Source organism: Papio anubis, chromosome 8 (assembly GCF_008728515.1).
Source record: "Papio anubis isolate 15944 chromosome 8, Panubis1.0, whole genome shotgun sequence".
NCBI classification, from domain to species: domain Eukaryota; kingdom Metazoa; phylum Chordata; class Mammalia; order Primates; family Cercopithecidae; genus Papio; species Papio anubis.
In genome coordinates, this window is record NC_044983.1 from 115,270,534 (window position 1) to 115,289,955 (window position 19,422).

General features: G+C 42.0%; 1 protein-coding gene across 2 annotated transcripts in view; it reads left to right on the forward strand.

The window, feature by feature from the left end:
* The window catches only part of DEPTOR (DEP domain containing MTOR interacting protein), a 183,984-nt gene that overhangs the window by 107,886 nt on the left and 56,676 nt on the right, over positions 1 to 19,422 (forward strand). For both annotated transcript variants that reach the window (XM_031669716.1, XM_031669717.1), the window contains exon 5: positions 18,699 to 18,884. In XM_031669716.1, the coding sequence (XP_031525576.1) occupies positions 18,699 to 18,884 (186 nt within the window). The remainder of the gene's footprint in view (positions 1 to 18,698; positions 18,885 to 19,422) is intronic.

Genomic DNA, 19,422 nt, shown 5'->3' on the forward strand with positions numbered 1-19,422 from the left:
GGTTTTGGCTGGGCACACTACTGCCCTGAGCAAAATTCTTAAGGAAGAAGAAAGAGAGATTGGGTTTGAATAAGCAGCTGGCACTGTCAGCCACAAGGACAAATGTCTTTTTCATTAAATAACTAAGCAAACTTCCTTATGAAACATACCTTTTAAGGAACAGCTTTCTTCCTGTGTCCACACAAAGAGTTCCTTATAGCTCTAAGCTAGATTTAAAAGCAGATGGGTATACCAATGTTAATGTCTCAGTTTCAGCAAAGGTACCATGGTTTTGTTAACATTTGGGGGTGCTGGATGAAGAGTGTAAGGGAACTATCTGTACTATCTTTGCAGTCTTTCTTTCTTTCTTCCTTTCTTCCTTTTCTTTTCTTTTCTTTCTTTCTTCTTCTTTTTTTTTTTTTTTTTTGATCTGGAGTCTTACTGTGTCTCCCAAGCTGGAGTGCAGTGGTGCAATTTGGCTTACCTTGAGTGGCTAGGATTACAGGCTGTACCTTTCACAGCCCAGCTAATTTTTGTATTTATTTACTTATTTTTTTGGAATGGAGTCTCACACTGTCACCCAGGCTGGAGTGCAGTGGTGTCATCTCGGCTCACTGCAACCTCTACCTTCCAGGTTCAAGTAATTGTCCTGCTTAGCCTGTTGAGTAGCTGGGATTACAGGTGCCCGCCACCACACTCAACTAATTTTTGTATTTTTAGTGGAGACAGGTTTCACCATGTTGGCCAGGCTGGTCTCGAACTCCTGACCTCAAGTAATCTGCTTGCCTCGGCCTCCAAAAGTTCTGGGATTACAGGCGTGAGCCACTGTGCCTGGCCTTCTTTGTAGCTTTTCTATAAATCTAAAGTTATTCTAAAATGTGAAGTTTATTTTTTTAAAAAGTAAGTGGGTGTTTTTTTCTGCATCGTCTATCTTTTTTAAAGCTATGAACGATATAGAAAATATATAAAGACCGTTTAAAAAAAAAAAGACTATGTCTTGCCACTGCTATCTTCCTTTTCTGAACTTCAGCCTCTTCCTCCTTTGAGGGTCTGTTGACATACTGACTTTATCTCTTCCGTCTCAAAAGCAGCACCTGATAAATGACTGTGCAGTAAAGCACCAGCAGGTTAATGTGGTAACTTTCCTGGGAATACTAAGAAAATGCCATGCAGGAGTGAGCCTTTGGGAAGACACTTTCACATCCTGGGGTTCCTGGGAAGGATTTTATTTCAGTATCCCCAGTGTCTGTTCCCCGAGACCACCTAGAGTTACTTCTAGACCCTTCTATAAAAATAAGGTCTGAAAAGGCTTCTACCTTGGAAAGATACCCTTTTGGCCCTGACACCCTGGGCCCTTGCATGGAAGCACACATGGCTAATATTTATGGAATCCTTCTATGGACCAGGGACGCCACTAGGCCTTTTAGTTTACTTTTACATTTTATTTTATTTTTTATTTTTATTATACTTTAAGTTCTGGGATACATGTGCAGAATGTGCAAGTTTGTTACACAGGTATACAAGTGCCATGGTGGTTTGCTGCACCCATCAACCCATCATCTACATTAGGTATTTCTCCTAATGTTATGCCTCCCCTAGCCCCCCACCCTCCAACAGGCCCCAGTGTGTGATGTTCCCCTCCCTGTGTCCATGTGTTTTTGTTGTTCAACTCCCACTTACGGGTGAGAACATGCAGTGTTTGGTTTTCTGTTCCTGTGTTAGTTTGCTGAGAATGATGGTTTTCAGTTTCATCCATGTCCATGCAAAGGACATCAACTCATCCTTTTTTATGGCTGCATAGTATTCCATGGTGTATATGTGCCACGTTTTCTTTATTCAGTCTATCGTTGATGGACATTTGGGTTGGTTCCAAGTTTTACTATTGTGAATAGTGCTGCAATAAACATATGTGTGTATGTGTCTTTATAGTAGAATGATTTACAATCCTTTAGGTATATACCTAGTAATGGGATTGCTGGGTCAAATGGTATTTCTGGTTCTAGATCCTTGAGGAATCGCCACACTGTCTTCTGCGATGATTGAACTAATTTACAGTCCCACCAACAGTATAGAAGCATTCCTGGGCCGGGCATGGTGGCTCACACCTATAATCCCAGCACTTTGGGAGGCCAAGGCAGTTGGATCACAAGGTCAGGAGTTTGAGACCAGCCTGGCCTACATAGTGAAACCCCATGTCTACTAAAAATACAAAAAATTAGCTGGGTGTAGTGGCAGGTGCCTGTAATCCCAGCTACTTGGGAGGCTGAGGCAAGAGAATTGCTTGGACCCAGGAGGCAGAGGTTACAGTGAGCCAAGATCACGCCATTGCACTCCAGCCTGGGCAACAGTGCGAGACTCTGTCTCAAAAAGAAAAATGTTCCTATTTCTCCACATCCTCTCCAGCATCTATTGTTTCTCAACTTTTTAGTGATCACCATTCTAACTGGCGTGAGATGGTATCTCATGGTTTTGATTTGAGTTTCTCTAATGACCGGTGATGATGAACTTTTTTTTTCATGTTCGTTGGCTGCATAAATGTCTTCTTTTGAGAAGTGTCTGTTCATATCCCTCACCTACTTTTTGATGGGATTGTTTTTTCTTGTAAATTTGTTTAAGTTCCTTGTAGATTCTAGATATTAGCCCTTTATCAGACGGATAGATTGCAAAAATTTTCTCCCATTCTGTAGGTTGCCTGTTCACTCTGATGATAGTTTCTTTTGCTGTGCAGAAGCTCTTTAGTTTAATTAGATCCCATTTGTTAATTTTGGCTTTTGTTGCCATTGCTTTTGGTGTTTTAGTCATGAAGTCTTTACCCATGCCTATGTCCTGAATGGTCTCTAAGAACTTGCTTTATGAATCTCAGTTCTCCTGTATTGGGTGTATATATATTTAGGACAGTTAGCTCTTCTTGTTGCATTGATCTCCTTATTATGTAATGCTCTTCTTCATCTTTTTTGATCTTTGTTGGTTTAAAGTCTGTTTTATTAGAGACTAGGATTGCAAACCCTGGTTTGTTTTTGTTTTTGTTTTTGTTTTTTTTGCTTTCCATTTGCTTGGTAAATATTCCTCCATCCCTTTATTTTGAGGCTATGTGTGTCTTTGCACATGAGATTCATCTCCTGAATACAGCACATCGATGGGTCTTGACTCTTTATCCAATTTACCAGTCTGTGTCTTTTAATTGGGGCATTTAGCCTGTTTACATTTAAGGTTAATATTGTTTTTTGTGAATTTGATCCTGTCATTATGATGCTAGCTGGTTATTTTGCCTATTGATGCAGTTTCTTCATAGTGTTGATGGTCTTTACAATTCAGTATGTTTTTGCAGTGGCTGGTACCAGTTGTTCCATTCCATATTTAGTGCTTCCTTCAGGAGCTCTTGTAAGGCAGGCCCGGTGGTGACAAAATCCCTCAGCATTTGCTTGTCTGTAAAGGATTTCTCGTTCACTTATGAAGCGTAGTTTGGCCTGGATATGAAATTCTGGGTTGAAAATTATTTTCTTTAAGAATGTCGAATTTTGGCCCCCACTCTCTTCCGGCTTGTAGAGTTTCTGCTGAGAGATCTGCTCTTAGTCTGATAGGCTTCTTTTTGTGGGTAACCCTACCTTTCTCTCTGGCGCCCTTAATATTTTTTCCTTCATTTCAACCTTGGTGAATCTGATGATTATGTGTCTTGGGGTTGCTCTTCTTGAGGAGTATCTTTGTAGTGTTCTCTGTGTTTCCTGAATTTGAATGTTGGCCTCTCTTGCTAGGTTGGGGAAGTTCTCCTTAATAATATCCTGAAGAGTGTTTTCCAACTTGGTTCCATTCTCCCCGTCACTTTCAGGTACACCAATCAAACGTAGGTTTGGTCTTTTCACATAGTCCCATATTTCTTGGAGGCTTTGTTCCGTTTCATTCTTTTTTTCTCTAATCTTGTCTTCACACTTTATTTCATTAAGTTGATCTTCAATGTCTGCTATCCTTTCTTCTGCTTGATTGATTCAGCTATTGATACTTGTATATGCTTCACAAAGTTCTCATGCTGTGATTTTTCAGCATTATCAGGTTATATGTATTCTCTAAACTGGTTATTCTAGTGAGCAATTCCTTTAGCATTTCTTCAAGGTTCTTAGCTTCTTGCATTGGGTCAGAACATGCTCCTTTAGCTCAGAGGAGTTTGTTATTATCCACCTTCTGAAGCCTACTCTGTCAATTTGTCAAACTCATTCTCTGTCCAGTTTTGTTCCCTTGCTGGCGAGGAGTTGTGATCCTTTGGAGGAGAAGGGATGTCCTGGTTTTTGGAATTTTCAGTCTTTTTGTGCTGGTTTTTCCTCATCTTCGTGAATTTATCTACCTTTGGTCTTTGATGTTGGTGACCTTCGGATAGAGTTTTTGTGTGGATGTCCTTTTTGTTGACATTGATGCTATTCCTCTCTGTTTGTTAGTTTTCCTTCTAAGTCAGGCCCCTTTGCTGCAGCTCTGCTGGAGTTTGCTGAGGGTCCACTCCAGACCCTGTTTGCCTGGGTATCACCAGCGGAGGCTACAGAACTGCAAAGGTTGCTGCCTGTTCTTTCCACTGGAAGCTTTGTCCCAGAGGGGCACCTGCCAGATGCCAACCAGAGCTCTCCTATATGAGATGCCTGTTGACCTCTGCTGGGAGATGTCTCCCAGTCAGGAGGTATGGGGTTCAGGGACCCACCTGAGGAGGCAATCTGTCCCTTAGCAGAGCTCGAGCACTGTGCTGGAAGATCCACTGCTCTCTTCAGAGCCGGCAGGCAGGAATGTTTAAGTCTGCTGAAGCTGCGCCCATAGCCGCCCCTTCCCCCAGGTGCTCTGTCCCAGGGAGAAGAGAGTTTTATCTATAAGCCCCTGACTGGGGCTGCTGCCTGGACAACAGAGCAAGACTCCATCTCAAAAAAATATTTATAAAAGAAAATTTAGACCTGGGCAAGATGGATGAACAGGAACAGCTCTGGTCTGCAGCTCCCAGTGAGATCAACACAGAAGGTGGGTGATTTCTGCATTTCCAACTGAGGTACCCGGTTCATCTCATTGGGACTGGTTAGACAGTGGGTGTAGCCCATGGAGGGCAAGCAGAAGCAGAATGGGATATCGCCTCACCCAGGAAGCACAAGGGGTCAGGGAACTCCCTTCATCAGAGATGCCCTGCCCAGAGTGGAGGAATCTAGAACTGTCTAGATTCTCATATAGGAATCTAGAGAGGCAGCCTGGCTACAATGGCTTTGCGCAGCTGTGGTGGGCTCTGCCCAGTTCGAACTTCCTGGTGGCCTTGTTTACACTGTGAGGGGAAAAACCGCCTACTCAAGCCTCAGTAATGGTGGACACCCTTCCCCCCACCAAGCTCCAGTGTCCCAGCTTGACCTCTGACTGCTGTGCTGGCAGCGAGAATTTCAAACCAGTAGATCTTAGCTTACTGGGCTCCACTGGGTTGGGAACTGCTGAGCTAGACCACTTGGCTCCCTGGCTTCAGCCCCCTTTCCAGGGGAGTCAACAGTTCTGTCTCGCTGGTGTTCCAGGTGCCACTGGGGTATGAATAAAAAACTCCTGCGGCTAGCTCAGTGCCTGCCCAAATGGCTGCCCAGTTTTGTGCTTGAAACCCAGGGCCCCGGTGGTGTAGGCACACTAAGGAATCTCCTGGTCTGCGGGTTGCAAAGACCATGGGAAAAGCATTGTATCTGGGCTAGAATGCACTGTTCCTCATGGCAGAGTCCCTTACGGCTTCCCTTGGCTAAGGAAGGGAATTCCCTGACCCCTTGTGCTTCCTGGGGGAGGCGATGTCCCATTCTGCTTCTGCTTGCCCTCCATGGGCTACACCCACTGTCTAACCAGTCCCAATGAGATGAACCGGGTACCTCAGTTGGAAATACAGAAATCACCCATCTTCTGCGTTGATCTCTCTGGGAGCTGCAGACCAGAACTGTTTCTGTTCAGCCATCTTGCCCAGGTCCAAATTTTATTTTATAAATATATTTTTGAGATGGAGTCTTGCTCTGTTGCCCAGGCTTGAGTGTAGTGGTGTGATCTTGGTTCACTGCAACCTCTGCCTCCTGGGTTCAAGTGATTCTCCTGCCTCAGCCTCCCAAGTAGCTGGGATTACAGGTGTGTACCACCGTGCCTGGCTAATTTTTGTATTTTAAGTAGAGATGGGGTTTCACCATTTTGGACAGGTTGGTCTTGAATTCCTGACCTCAAGCGAACTGCCCGCCTTGGGTCCCCAAAGTGCTAGGATTACAGGCGTGATCCACCGTGTCCAGTCTACTGGACCTTTTACATATGTTGTTTCATTGTTCCTCCAATTCATTTTATAGATGAAGAAAACTAAAATTCAGAGCAGTTAAGTAATTAAGTAAATAGTGAAACTGGGATTCAACCCTGGGCTCTCTGAGGTCAGAGCAATGTTTTCTGTGCTATAGCCATATCCTTTTTTTTTTTTTTTTTTTTTAAATAGAGATGGGGTTTTACCATGTTGCCCAGGCTAGTCTCAAACTCTTGGGCTCAAGTAATCTGCCTGCCTTGGATTCCCAAAGTGCTAGGATTATAGATATGAGCCATCGTGCCTGGCTGCCACATTGTTTTGGTAAGCAATTCCAAAGTAATTAGCATTTTATGGTGGTGAATATTTTTTTAAAAATTATTTTAAATAAATAGAGACAAGGTCTCACTATGTTGCTCAGGTTACTGTCAAACTCATGGGCTCAAGTGACCCTCTTGTCTTGGCCTCCTAAAGTGTGAGGATTACAGGCAGGAGCCACGGTGCCGGGCCAATGGTAAAGAATTTTATGGAAAACATTTCCAGCCAAATTACCTTCTGTAAACTGGAAACAGGAATAAATGTGGGCAAAGCAGACTCCACGCTCCTGTGTTTCAAGCTTGTCTGCCTCCTTGTTTATCATGATCACACCTTGGAATGGGAGACAGGCTAGTGTGGAGGTTCGGGGTGAGGCCCTGGAGTGAGTTTGTAAGCACTTCTGTCTTGCATCTTCTTGTTAGTGACTCTGAGACACTCAGGCAATTTGCCTTGTCTAAGTCCCAGTTTCCTTATCTGTAAAATAGGAATCATAATACGGGAATATAATATATATGGGAATATAATAACTCTTTCATAGTACTGTTGTGAGAAGTAAATGATATAAACCTGTAATGTGCTTGGCACAGGGCCGTGCACAGACTCTCTATCATTCAGTAAATGATAGCTGATAATTATCTTATTTTTATTGTCTACATTCTCATTATTGGATGCCTGGGTGGGCAGAGCTTAATGTATTTGATGACCTCATCCATTGCTGGTCTTAAATGGTATCTTATACTCTCTGCTGTTACATACTTGTTAAGTAAATCAACACTGAAATACTTTGATCTGGCCTTTGGGTTTGTGCCAACAATTTCAAAAGATCTAGAACACAGTTACAGATTTCTTTTGTTGAATTTTGTATCTGAGATATTCCATTTGCCAGACGAAATAATTTTGTTTTTAGGCTTCTCTGCACTTACAGTACAATCTAGTCTCTGATAAACAAGATTATCTCTGAAAATCCTACCTTTTGTTCTGCATGTTATCACTAACAGTAGAGGTTCTTTCTAGTCTTTGGAATGTACCCAGCTGTTATTGAATGATACATGCAGAAGAATAAAACATAGGTCGACTTTCCATCTGTTTATTGCCTTTACATTTCTGGCAGTAAGACACAGAAGCTGCAGCACTCAGACAATCGCAGTGTCATGTTTCGTTTTCTATCTTTACTAAAGTTACTCTGAATCCTTTTACCTCTTTTCTATCCTCTTGCCTCTCTTCAATCAATTAAATAAGTGTAAGTGGGTTATAACTTTGTGAATGTGAAATGTTTTGTTTCAGTAATATCAGTTAATAGGATTTTACGCCCTACAATCGAGTTCCTGCTTTCATATCCTCTTCTTAATGTTGTGAGTGCTAAGGAAGTCATTATTTTAGTCCTCTGACTCACTGTTGTTACTGCCTTTTGGAGAGTTTTGTATCCCAAGCAGCTAGCACCGTTGTTTTGGAGTAGGCACTTAAAAACAATTGCTTAATGTTTTCGATTCAAGGACTTTTGCTGCTTTAGGAAATAGGGCTCCTTCAACTACTGCTTTCATTTAGGATGGCTTGAGATGCTTGAGATGGCCTTAAGTACAGCTCAGGTTCCTTCCTTCCTTCCTTCCTTCCTTCCTTCCTTCCTTCCTTCCTTCCTTCCTTCCTTCCTTCCTTCCTCTTTCTCTCTCTCTCTCTCTCTCTCTCTCTCTCTCCCCCCCCCCCCCTTCCTTTCCTTTCCTTTTTAAAACATGTTTTATTCTTAGTTTGGGGGTACATGCGAAGGTTTGTTATGAAAGTATACACGTGTCACGGGGGGTTATTGTACATGTTATTTCATCACCCCAGTATTAAGCCTGGTGCCCAATAGTTATCTTTTCTTCTCCTCTCTTCCTCCCACCTTACCCCCTCATGTAGGTCCCAGCGCCTGGTCTTTTTTTTTTTTTTTGAAACAGAGTCTTGCTCTGTTGCCCAGGCTGGAGTGCAGTGGCACAATCTTGGCTCACTGCAACCTCCGCCTCCTGGATTCAAGTGATTCTTGTGCTTCAGCCTCCCGAGTAGCTGGGATTACAGGTGTGTGCCACCACACCTGGCTAATTTTTTTCTATTTTTAATAGAGACGGGGTTTTGCTGAGTTGGCCAGGCTGGTCTCGAACTCCTGGCCTCAAGTGATCTGCCTGCCTCAGCCTCCCAAAGTGATGAGACTACAGGCATGAGCTACCACGCTCAGCTCGGCTGTTGTTTCCTTCTTTGTATTCATAAGTTCTTATCATTTAGCTCCCACTTATAAGTGAGAACATGAGGTATTTGGTTTTCTGTTCCTGCATAAGTGTACTAAGTTTAATAGCCTCCAGTCAGATTTTCTTTAAAAAAAAAAAACTTTAACTTTTCTATTGTAACTAATTCTTAATTAAGGCTTTTCTACAAATGCACAATTAAAAAGCGTGTTATCCATATTTCTTCAGTCTTGACCATTTTTAAATTATGAAGCAGACTAAAGGACATCAGATGCTTCGACTCTGTAGGACTGTGATCTCGCAGAACCCCAAAGACAAAATACTGCAAATCTATCCCTGGATGTGTGAAAGAAGTTAAAGCTTATGTCTTGCTGGCGGGGAAATCACAGCACTTTTGTATGCAGAATTTACTCACCTTCTAGAAACACCAAGTCTGAGGAATAGGTCCACCATCTGTTTATCCTTGCAGTTTATCAGGGATCTTGAGCAATGTCTATCAGGGCTAGGTGACTCTTTTAGGAAAAGATACAGAGATCAGTAGTAGCTAAGAAAATAAGAGGAAAAGGAGTGAATGGTTGGATAGAATACCATCCCTGGTGACCAAAAAAAAATGATCCCTCACAGGAGCCCCACCCACCCTTGTGTGCTTGGTGAAGCAGTGAGCCAGGCAGCTAGCCAGGGTCTTCTGTCTTCAAGGTGATCTTGATGACCTTTGTAACTTTGACACTGGTGTGCAGTTAGCCCCACCTTGCTGACCTTCTTCTTCCTCAGTAGGATAATCATCATCTTTAATCCCTCTCTGTTTAAGTCTGATTTCAGTCTACTAAGTTGTTTATGTGACCGTAAGTCCAAGACCACATTTTAAAAATTTTTGATGATGTGCCATCCAGGGCACAGTTGGTATCTGCGCATTCCCTGTATGCTGCTATCATAGTGCTGGATTCAGTTCACATGTTTCATGGTGCCTGTTGTGTTACATCATTTATGAGCAAGCATTTCAAGGATGAATGAAAGTATGTGACCTTCCTCCTTCCAACTAGATAAGTAGACTAAATTTTTGTTTGTTTGTTTCTGAGACAGAGTCTCACTCTGTGCCCAGGCTAGAGTGCAGTGGCATGATCTCAACTCACTGCAACCTCCACTTCCCGGGTTCAAGAGATTCTCAAGCCTCAGCCTATCAAGTAGCTGGAATTACAGATGTGCGCCACCATGCCTGGCTAATTTTTATGTTTTTACTAGAGGCAAGGATTCACCATGTTGGCCAGGCTGGTCTCGAGCTCCTGACCTCAGGTGATCCACCCGCCTCAAGGCCTCCCAAAGTGCTGAGATTACAGGCATGAGCCACCGTGCCCAGCTAAAATATTTTTATATTCAGTAGAACTTGTAGAATTCAAGATGATACATTTTTATATTCATCCTCAGACTACATGCATGAGTTGAATGGAAGTCAATTTTCCCCCTTTTAAGTAATCAGCTTCTATTATTTCTTTGCCTGCTAAAATCATCCTAATAATATACAAGGGAGGAAAATGTAGTCACAATATCCACAAAAAGAAGAATATACCTGTACCATGTCACTTTATTATTTTGGTAAACTACATGACGTTTCCCTCATGATTTCTGCAGTTAAGCATAACAGTGTATAGGGATCTGTTTTTCTTTGACCAAATAGTGAATTGAGTGCTTCTAGAGTCCCAACTTTCCTAAACAATGAGATCCTCTCGCAAATATATGGCTCTAGCTTTCTGGCTATGTCTGCTTTTCTTCCTAGTTTAAATCCCATTTAATACGAAGCCAAGCCAAGCCCCTAGAGAATTCTACCAAAGCAAAAGGGAAGGCTTGGAAAGTCCCAGAAATTATAAATTGAATGAGTACCCAATTGTCAGTTTTCAATTACAACTGCTGTTAAGATCACAACTGTAATATTAGATATTGAATGTAGATATTGAACACTGTCTCTTTGAATTGTTGTCCTGTTTACAGATAAATAGTCCCAAGGAGCAAAGAATGAAATGAAATGTATCAAATGGTATATATTACATTTACTATAATACGAAGGTGCTGTATATCACTGGGATCTGAGAAATGTAGAATTGGAACAAATGTAAGACAGGCACAAACAAACTGTTCCCCATGCTTTTTCCTCCTTCTCTTTACTTTTTTTCCCGTATCATGGATTATTGTTTTCTGTGTTTAACAAAAAGTGAGTTGTTTATGTAGCAAGGATTTTTATATTCAGTATGGAGAATTACATGTTAATGTGGAGAAAAAATCAGGCTGAGGCCGAGTGTACGGTGGCTCACACCTGTAATCCTAGCACTTTGGGAGACTGAGGCAGGTAGGTCACCTGAGGTCAGGGGTTTGAGACCAGCCTGGCCAACATGGTGAAACTCCGTCTCTACTAAAAATACAAAAATTAGTGGGACATGGGGGCACGCACCTGTAATCCCGGCTATTCGGGAGGCTGATGCAGGAGAATTGCTTGAACCCAGGAGGTGGAGGTTGCAGTGAGCTGAGATCGCATCATTGCACTCCAGCCTGGGCAACAGAGCAAAGACTGTCTCAAAAAAAAAAAGAAAAAGAAAAAGAAAAAATCAGGCTGGGCGTGGTGGCTCATGCCTGTAATCCCAGCTACTTGGGAGGCAGAAGCAGGACAATCACTTGAACCCTGGAGGCAGAAGTTGCAGTGAGCCAAGATCGCACCACTCTGGGTGACAGAGTGAGACTGCCTCAAAAAAAAAAAAAAAAAAAAAGTGTACAAAAAACATCAACTTTTCTCTCTCTGGAATATAAACTCTATGTCATTTAGCTGTTGTTAATTCTTGAACCTCTACTTATATAATTTATGACTATAACAATGATCTTTGACTTTCATAATCTAGTTACTTCCCAAACTTTACTGTGTCTTAATGCACTGCTTTATTTTTTGCTTTCTGTCAACTTCTGAAGTTTGAATATCTTTGAGTGGGGTACTCACTAAGCTTTAGCTGGATATCTGGTTATGATTTCATATGTTTTTCACGGGTGAAAAGGTAACAAACTGCTCAGAGAAGGGCAATGTGTTCTTTAAAGAAAGTTAGGCCGGGTGCAGTGGCTCACGCCTGTAATGCGAGCACTTTGGGAGACTGAGGTGGGCAGATCACGAGGTCAGGAGTTTAAGACCAGCCTGGCCAACATGGTGAAACCCCATCTCTACTAAAAATACAAAAAATTAGCTGGACATGGTGGTGCAAGCCTGTAGTTTCAGCTACTTGGGAGGCTGAGGCAGGAGAATCGCTTGAACTCAGCAGGTAGAGCTTGTAGTGAGCCGAGATCGCACTATTGCACTTCAGCCTGGGCAACAGAGTGAGACTCTGTCTCAAAAAAAAAAAAAAAAAAAAAGAATGAAAAAAAAAAGTTAGAAGAATTAGAATTTCAGAATAAGTGGTAAATTAAAAAAAAAGAAAAAAATAAAGGCAGAAAAGATAGAGGAAATGAGTTCTCCATAGGAACTTAAATGAGCAAAGTGTGAAGTCAGTCTTTAGAAGTCTAAAATGAAGAATGCTTACAACACTATATGTCAGATGCCATGCCACATCTCTTACATAAATTATTTCATTTTTCCTTCCCACAGAATATATGCAAAAAATTGAATAAGTTGCCCAAATACTCAGATAGTGAATGTGGAACAGCTAGGATTGAAACTGAAGATATCTGGCTCTAAAACTTGTGCTTTTCGTTGTGTGATAAATTTTCTAAAAGTAGACCAGGCATGGTGGCTCATGCCCGTAATCCTAGCACTTTGGGAGGCCGAGGCAAGTGGATCACTTGAGGTCAGGAGTTCCAGACAAGCCTGGCCAACGTGGTGAAACCCTGTCTCCACTAAAAATACAAAAATTAGCCAGGTATGGTGGCAGGTGCCTATAATCCCAGCTACTCGGGGGACTGAGGCAGGAGAGTTGCTTGAACCCAGGAGGTGGAGGTTGCAGTGGGCCAAGGTCACGTCGCTGCACTCCAGGCTGGATGACAGAACGAGGCTCCTTAGTCTCAAAAAAAAAAAAGAAAAAGAAATTTCTAAAAGTTATTCAGCATAAAAATTGTCAATAAAGTTCCAACTTAATTGCTTCGTTCTTGTGTGAAATGATGTCTCTTTTAGCAGGCTTTGGCATTGGTGAGCATAAAGAGATGAGCAGATGAAGGTGTCATATTTCAATCACAATGTTAAGATCAGTAGCTGGGATGGAGTATGATACTTAGTAGGTGCTCAGTTTGTCAAATAAATGAATGGATGTCATGTGTGATTTATTGATGCCATAATATGGCTGTCTACCTGAACTCCTTCAGCTTTTAAAGTTGTGATTATATATATTAAACCTAAAACTTTACTCACACAAAAAGCAAATGTATGAAACTCAATGTTTATATCATTAAACTGTTTATATCATTAAACTTTTAATGAGAGACAGAAAAAAGGCAAAATATTAATAACTTATTGGCAATGATGCAAGTGATACATACAATTGTCACTTTTGTATGCTGAGAGGAGAACTCGACTCCATCTGTGTCAGCCACACAGCTAGGTGAATAAACATGTGGCAACCTTCATTCCAGGGAGGGTGGCTGCTCCTGAGACACCCAGATCCAAATCCATCCTTGAAAATTGAGGTGGGGCATTAAATATTATATCCCATAAAATTGAATTCTCCTAGGCCAAATGGCAGCATATCGTCAACAGATGATGATAACAGTAAAAAAAACAGTGGTTGTAAAATAATAAAGGTATAATTTATTGAGTGCTTACAACGTATTTGGCATTATGCTGAACACTTATAGTTGACTATCTCATCGGACCCTCATGTTACCTGATTTCATTATGTTTGAGGTCACCTATTCTATTGGGGAAAGAATGTGATGAGGAAGGACTATTTAAAGTTAACTTTTGTATTTGATCTTAGATAGAATGTTTGCCCGGTTGGTTATAGGTGGTATAGAGGTGGGGAGGTGTAAGATGGAGACTGGGTGTAAATTAAACACTGGGTCAATAATTAAAGCTGGAGGAGAGACATAATTAGGTCAGTGGCCAAATTTCTATTTCATTTAAAAATACTCTTAAAGTACTTTGAAGTCTGTTATACATTTTTTTTTTTTTTGATTTAGAATGCTTTCCTGGATTTACTTATACAGAGGCAATATTTTATGTAATTCACCGTGCCAAGAGAAAATAGTAGGTCTTAATAAATGTCTACAGAGCTATATATTTGCAAGTCATAATTTTAAGAAACTTGCCAAAGTCAGCTTGAGGATTTTTTAAAAATCTCAACAAACTCAGAAGGTTACCAGAAATAAATAACTTACCTACAAAATTTTATTATAGCATTACTGAGTATAGTGATATAGTAAATTTATGTAAAAATTTGACTATCTTCAAGAGGACCACGTTGGTAGCTATCATATCAAAGTGTGATTGGCTTATGCAACCAGATTGCATTAGGTGAGCCTCTCCTGAATCCAAGGATGGTTTGTTTATTTATGATTTTATTTTATTTTATATTTTATTTTTTGAGACAGAGTCTCACTATGTTTCCCAAGCTGGCCTTGAATGCCTGGCCTCAAGTGATCGTCCCATTTCAACCTCCCAAAGTGCAGGGATTACATGCACGAGCATTCATTGATGACTGATTGGTTGATTGAGACAGGATCTCACTCTGTTGCCCAGGCTGGGGTATAGTGGTGTGATCACAGCTAACCGCAGCCTCAACTTCCTGGGATCAAGCGATTCTCCTACCTCAGCCTCCTGAGTAGCTGGGACTATAGGCATGCACCACCATGCCTGGCTAATATTTTAATTTCATTTTATTTTTAGTGACAGAATGTGTTGCCCAGGCTAATCTTGAACTCCTAGCCTCATGCTATCCTCCCACCTTGGCCTCCCAATGTGCTGGCATTACAGGTGTGAGCCACCACAGCAGTCCAGATTATTTATTAAGAACATGTAGAAATACCACTGAATTAACTATATTTGTCTTTGAGGCCAACATATTTCATTTGGCCAAAGTGAGTATCACCATTTAAAAATTGTGGAAAGCCGTATGAATTATTAGATTAAATGCTGGCACTGGCACTCTCTTAGTAGGGACCCATGTTGTAAGACTTGATATTTATGTGACCAGAAGAACTGTTCATTAACATATGTGGATAATAAATATAGTTACAACCCTAGACTGCATTTGTTGATATTGACCTAAAGAGGATGTGATGCTGTTTGTGAAATAGCAAAAGAGACTGTTGAACCAGTTGGCATGATTGATAAAGGTGTTAATATGATTCTTACTGGGTTTTTATTATCTAGATTCTTTTCCTAGTGGTTTATAATATTTTGAATTTTACAATCCAAAAAAAAGTTGCCAGGATTGAATTTTTTGTTTAACTTCTGTTTTTACCATTTTTTCCTAAAACATTGGGCAAGAAAAGTACCTGGTATATAGTTAACCTAACTCAATACATGGTAGTTGAATAAATAGATGGATGATCAAACAACAAAAAAATAGTGGAGTCTCGCTCTGTCACCCAGGCTGGAGTGCAATGAAGTGATCTTGGCTCACTGCAACCTCCGACTCCCAGGCTCAAGCGATCCTTCCATCTCAGCCTCTTGAGTAGCTGGGACTAAAGGCATGCTCCATGCCTGGCTAATTTTTGTATTTTTAGCAGAGGTTGGGTTTCAACATCTTGGCCAGGCTAGTCTCGAACTCCTGACCTCAAGTGATTTGCCCGCCTCGGCCTCCAAAAGTGCTGGAATTACAGGCATGAGCCACCGCACCTGGCCTCATTGTGGGGTTTTAATGTGTATTTCCATATTGACTAATGAGGTTGACCCTGTTTTCATGTGCTGATTAGATATTTGTGTGTCTTCTGTTTTTGTGTTGTCTATTCAAGTTTTTTGCTTTTGGGGGAAAGTTGCATGGGACGTCTGCATGATGGTGACCAGTTTGCAGAGTTCCTGATGACTCTGCAGATGAACAGAAATGACCCAGGAACGTGGCTTTTGGGGCCTGAGGTACCACCTGCACTATAGCTCCAAGAATCATGAACTCAAAGTGTAAAATTGAGGCAATAAATAAATCTCAATGGATTTCTAAGATATAAATCGTATAGAATTGGGTGTACCTTCAGACTGATAGTCATACATGAGCAGTTTTGTGGGACATGGTTTTGATTTTTATGATGATCTAGAGAAGGAATAGTTTCTCATAGAAGCAGTAAGAGCAGTGGTTTGGAACTTGGACTCTAGAATCAGATACTGTGTTATATTTCTACCTCTGCCATTTACTGTGTCTTTTTGGGGTGACTTCCTAAACCTTTGGACTTCAGTTTCCTCATCAAAAATAGGAAAAAAAAAAGAAATAAAATAGACTGGGCGCAGTGGCTCACGCCTGTAATCCCAGAGCTTTGGGAGGTTGAGGCGGGCGGATCACCTGAGGTCAGGAGTTCAAAACCAGCCTGGTCAACATGGAGAAACCCCGTCTCTACTAAAAATACAAAATTAGCTGGGTCTGGTGGTACATGCCTGTAATCCCAGCAACTTGGGAGCCTGAGGCAGGAGAATCGCTTGAACCTGAGAGGTGGAGGTTGTGGGGAGCCGAGATTGTGCCATTGCACTCCAGCCTGGATAACAAGAGTGAAACTGTCTAAAAAAAAAAAGAAAGGAAATAAAATAATGGTACCTATATCCCAAGCTGTTGTGATAATTAAAGGAATTAGAACATATAAGACACTTACTTAAGGTCATGCTGGGTTTATAGGACATGCTGTATGAGGGCTAGCTCTTGTTATTACTAATTTCAAGTTGACACACTGGCATGATTATATCACTGTAAAGTGTGGATTTGGGCTGGGCACAGTGGTGTGTGTCTGTAGTCCTAGTTACTCGGGAGGTTGAGGCAGGAGGATTGCTTGAGCCCAAGGGTTTGAGGCTACAGTGAGCTATGATCGTGCCACTGCACTCCAGCCTGGGCAACAGAGTGAATCTCTATCTCTAAATAAATTAGTAAATAAATAAAGTATAGATTTCCTTAGGGACTAAGCAGGCTTTATTATTGGATAACCATTTATTTATGTATTAAACATCAAACATAAATGGCAACAGACAGTATGATTCCACTTACATACTGTTCTCAAAGTGATAACATTATAGAGATGGAGAGCAAAGGTGGTTGCCAGGCGTCAGGAACTCAGTGAAGGAGACCATAGAGGGGAAACACAGGGAGAGAGCGCCTTTGTCATGTTGTCCTGGTGGTTACAAAAATCTCTACATGTGATAAAACCTCACTGAACTCTATGTGCTCATGCACACAGATGCACACTCACACACACAAATGAGTGCATGTAAAAGCTGATGACATCTGAATAAGGGCTATAGACTGTACCGATGTCAACATTCTGGTTTGATATTGTACTGTAGTTATTTATGTAAGGGGTTACCATTGGGGAAATCTGGGTGAAGGGTACCCAGGAACTCTCTGTACTCTGTTGAATTTTTTAAACAGCTTTATTAAGATATAGTTCACATACCAAGCAATTCATTAAAGTGTACCATTGAGTGGTTCTTAGCATATTTACAGAGTTTTGCAATCATCACAACAGGCAATTTTAGAACATTTTCATCACCTCAAAAAGAAATTGCATGCTGTAGCTAATACCCCTCCCAACCCAACCCCAAGGCCCCCCTCCAGCCCCTGGCAACCACCAGTATACTTCTGTCTCTAGAAATGTCTCTGTTTTGGACATTCCATATGAATGGAATCATACAGTGTGTGGTCTCTGTATTTTCTTTGCAACTCTCTGTAAGTCTATAATTATTTCAAAATAAGAAGTTATTTTGTTTTTTCTAAGACAGAGTCTTGCCCTGTTGCCCAGGCTGGAGTGCAGTGGTACAATCTCGGCTCACTGCAATGTCTGCCTCCTGGATTCAAGTGATTCTTATGCCTCAGCCTCCCGAGTAGCTGGAATTACAGGTGCATGCCACCACACCCGGCTAATTTTTGTATTTTTAGTAGAAACGGGGATTCACCATGTTGGCCAGGCTGGTGTCAAACTCCTGACCTCAAGTGATCCACCCATCTTGGCTTCCCAAAGTGCTGGGATTACAAGTGTGAGCCACTGCACCCGGCCTCAAAATAAAAAGTTTTTAAAAATGAATTGAGGGGGCAGGCGTGGTGGCTCACGCCTGTAATCCTAGCACTTTGGAAGGCTGAGGCAAGTGGATCACTTGAGGTTAGGAGTTCGAGACCAGCCTGGCCAACATGGTGCAACCCCATCTCTACGAAAAATACAAAAATTAGCCAGATGTGGTGGTAGGCACCTGTAATCCCAGATACTTGGGAGGCTGAGGCAGGAGAATCGCCTGAATCCAGGAGGCGGAGGTTGCAGTGAGCCGAGATCATGTCATTGCACTCCAGCCTGGGTGACAGAGCAAGACACCACCTCAAAAAAAAAAAAAAAAAAAGAAAGAATCGAGTGTTGCTATGGGACAAGGTCTCTGCTGGGCACTGGGGACACATGAGTAAGTGAAGCCGTGATCACTGCCCCAAAAAGCTTAGAGTTTAGAGGGAAAGACAGAGAAGGGGGCAGACAGTGAGGGTGCAGTGTTATCGGTGCTTTGGTGGAGGCGGCACAGGGGCCAGGAGAACACTAGGAAGAATAGAACTCAGATTGAAAGCAAGGTCAGACAAAGTTCCCCAGAAGAATTGGTTAGCAAATTTTTAAAGTGCATGCCATGTGGAAAGAACTTGGGACCATAGATGGATGGACAGCAGCTCATGTGGCATCTGTGGAAGAGAAGTCTTTCTTGAGACTTTTGTCCCTGTTGCCTGTGGTCCTTTGGCTGTCGTGCTCAGTGTCCAGGATGCCAGATAGTCCTCACTGGCTGTTTTTTTTTTTTTTTTTTTTTTTCTCCCCAGTGTCCAACAAGCACCCATTTGTGGACAGCAATCTTCTCTACCAGTTTAGAATGAACTTCCGGCGGAGGCGAAGACTGATGGAGCTGCTCAATGAAAAGTCCCCTTCCTCCCAGGAAACTCATGACAGTCCCTTCTGCCTGAGGAAGCAGAGCCATGACAATCGGAAATCTACCAGCTTTATGTCAGGTATGCCATCCCAGCGTTTATTGGAGCTCAAGTGTTTGTCTTTTGAGAAATAGTGGAGCCTTGACTCACCTTTGTGAAACTCTGTTCTCTATGGGAGAGTAGACTTTTTACTTATTCATGGCCGGATGTGGTGGCTCACGCCTGTAATCCCAGCACTTTGGGAGGCCGAGGGGAGTGGATCATGAGGTCAGGAGATTGAGATCATCCTGGCTAACATGGTGAAACCCTGTCTCTACTAAAAATACAAAAAATTAGCCGGGCGTGGTGGCGGGCACCTGTGGTCCCAGCTACTTGGGAGGCTGAGACAGGAGAATGGCCTGAACCTGGGAGGCGGAGCTTGCAGTGAGCCGAGATCACGCCACTACACTCCAGCCTGGGCGAAAGAGTGAGACTACATCTCAAAAAAAAGAATTTTTACTTATTCATAACCAAGAAGTATGAAAAAAATTCCGAAACCCTGAGTTTTTCTTGGACAGCCAACTTAGATGCCAGGACTCTGTTTTATAAAAGTGTGTATTTGAATTATAGAAGGCCTCTC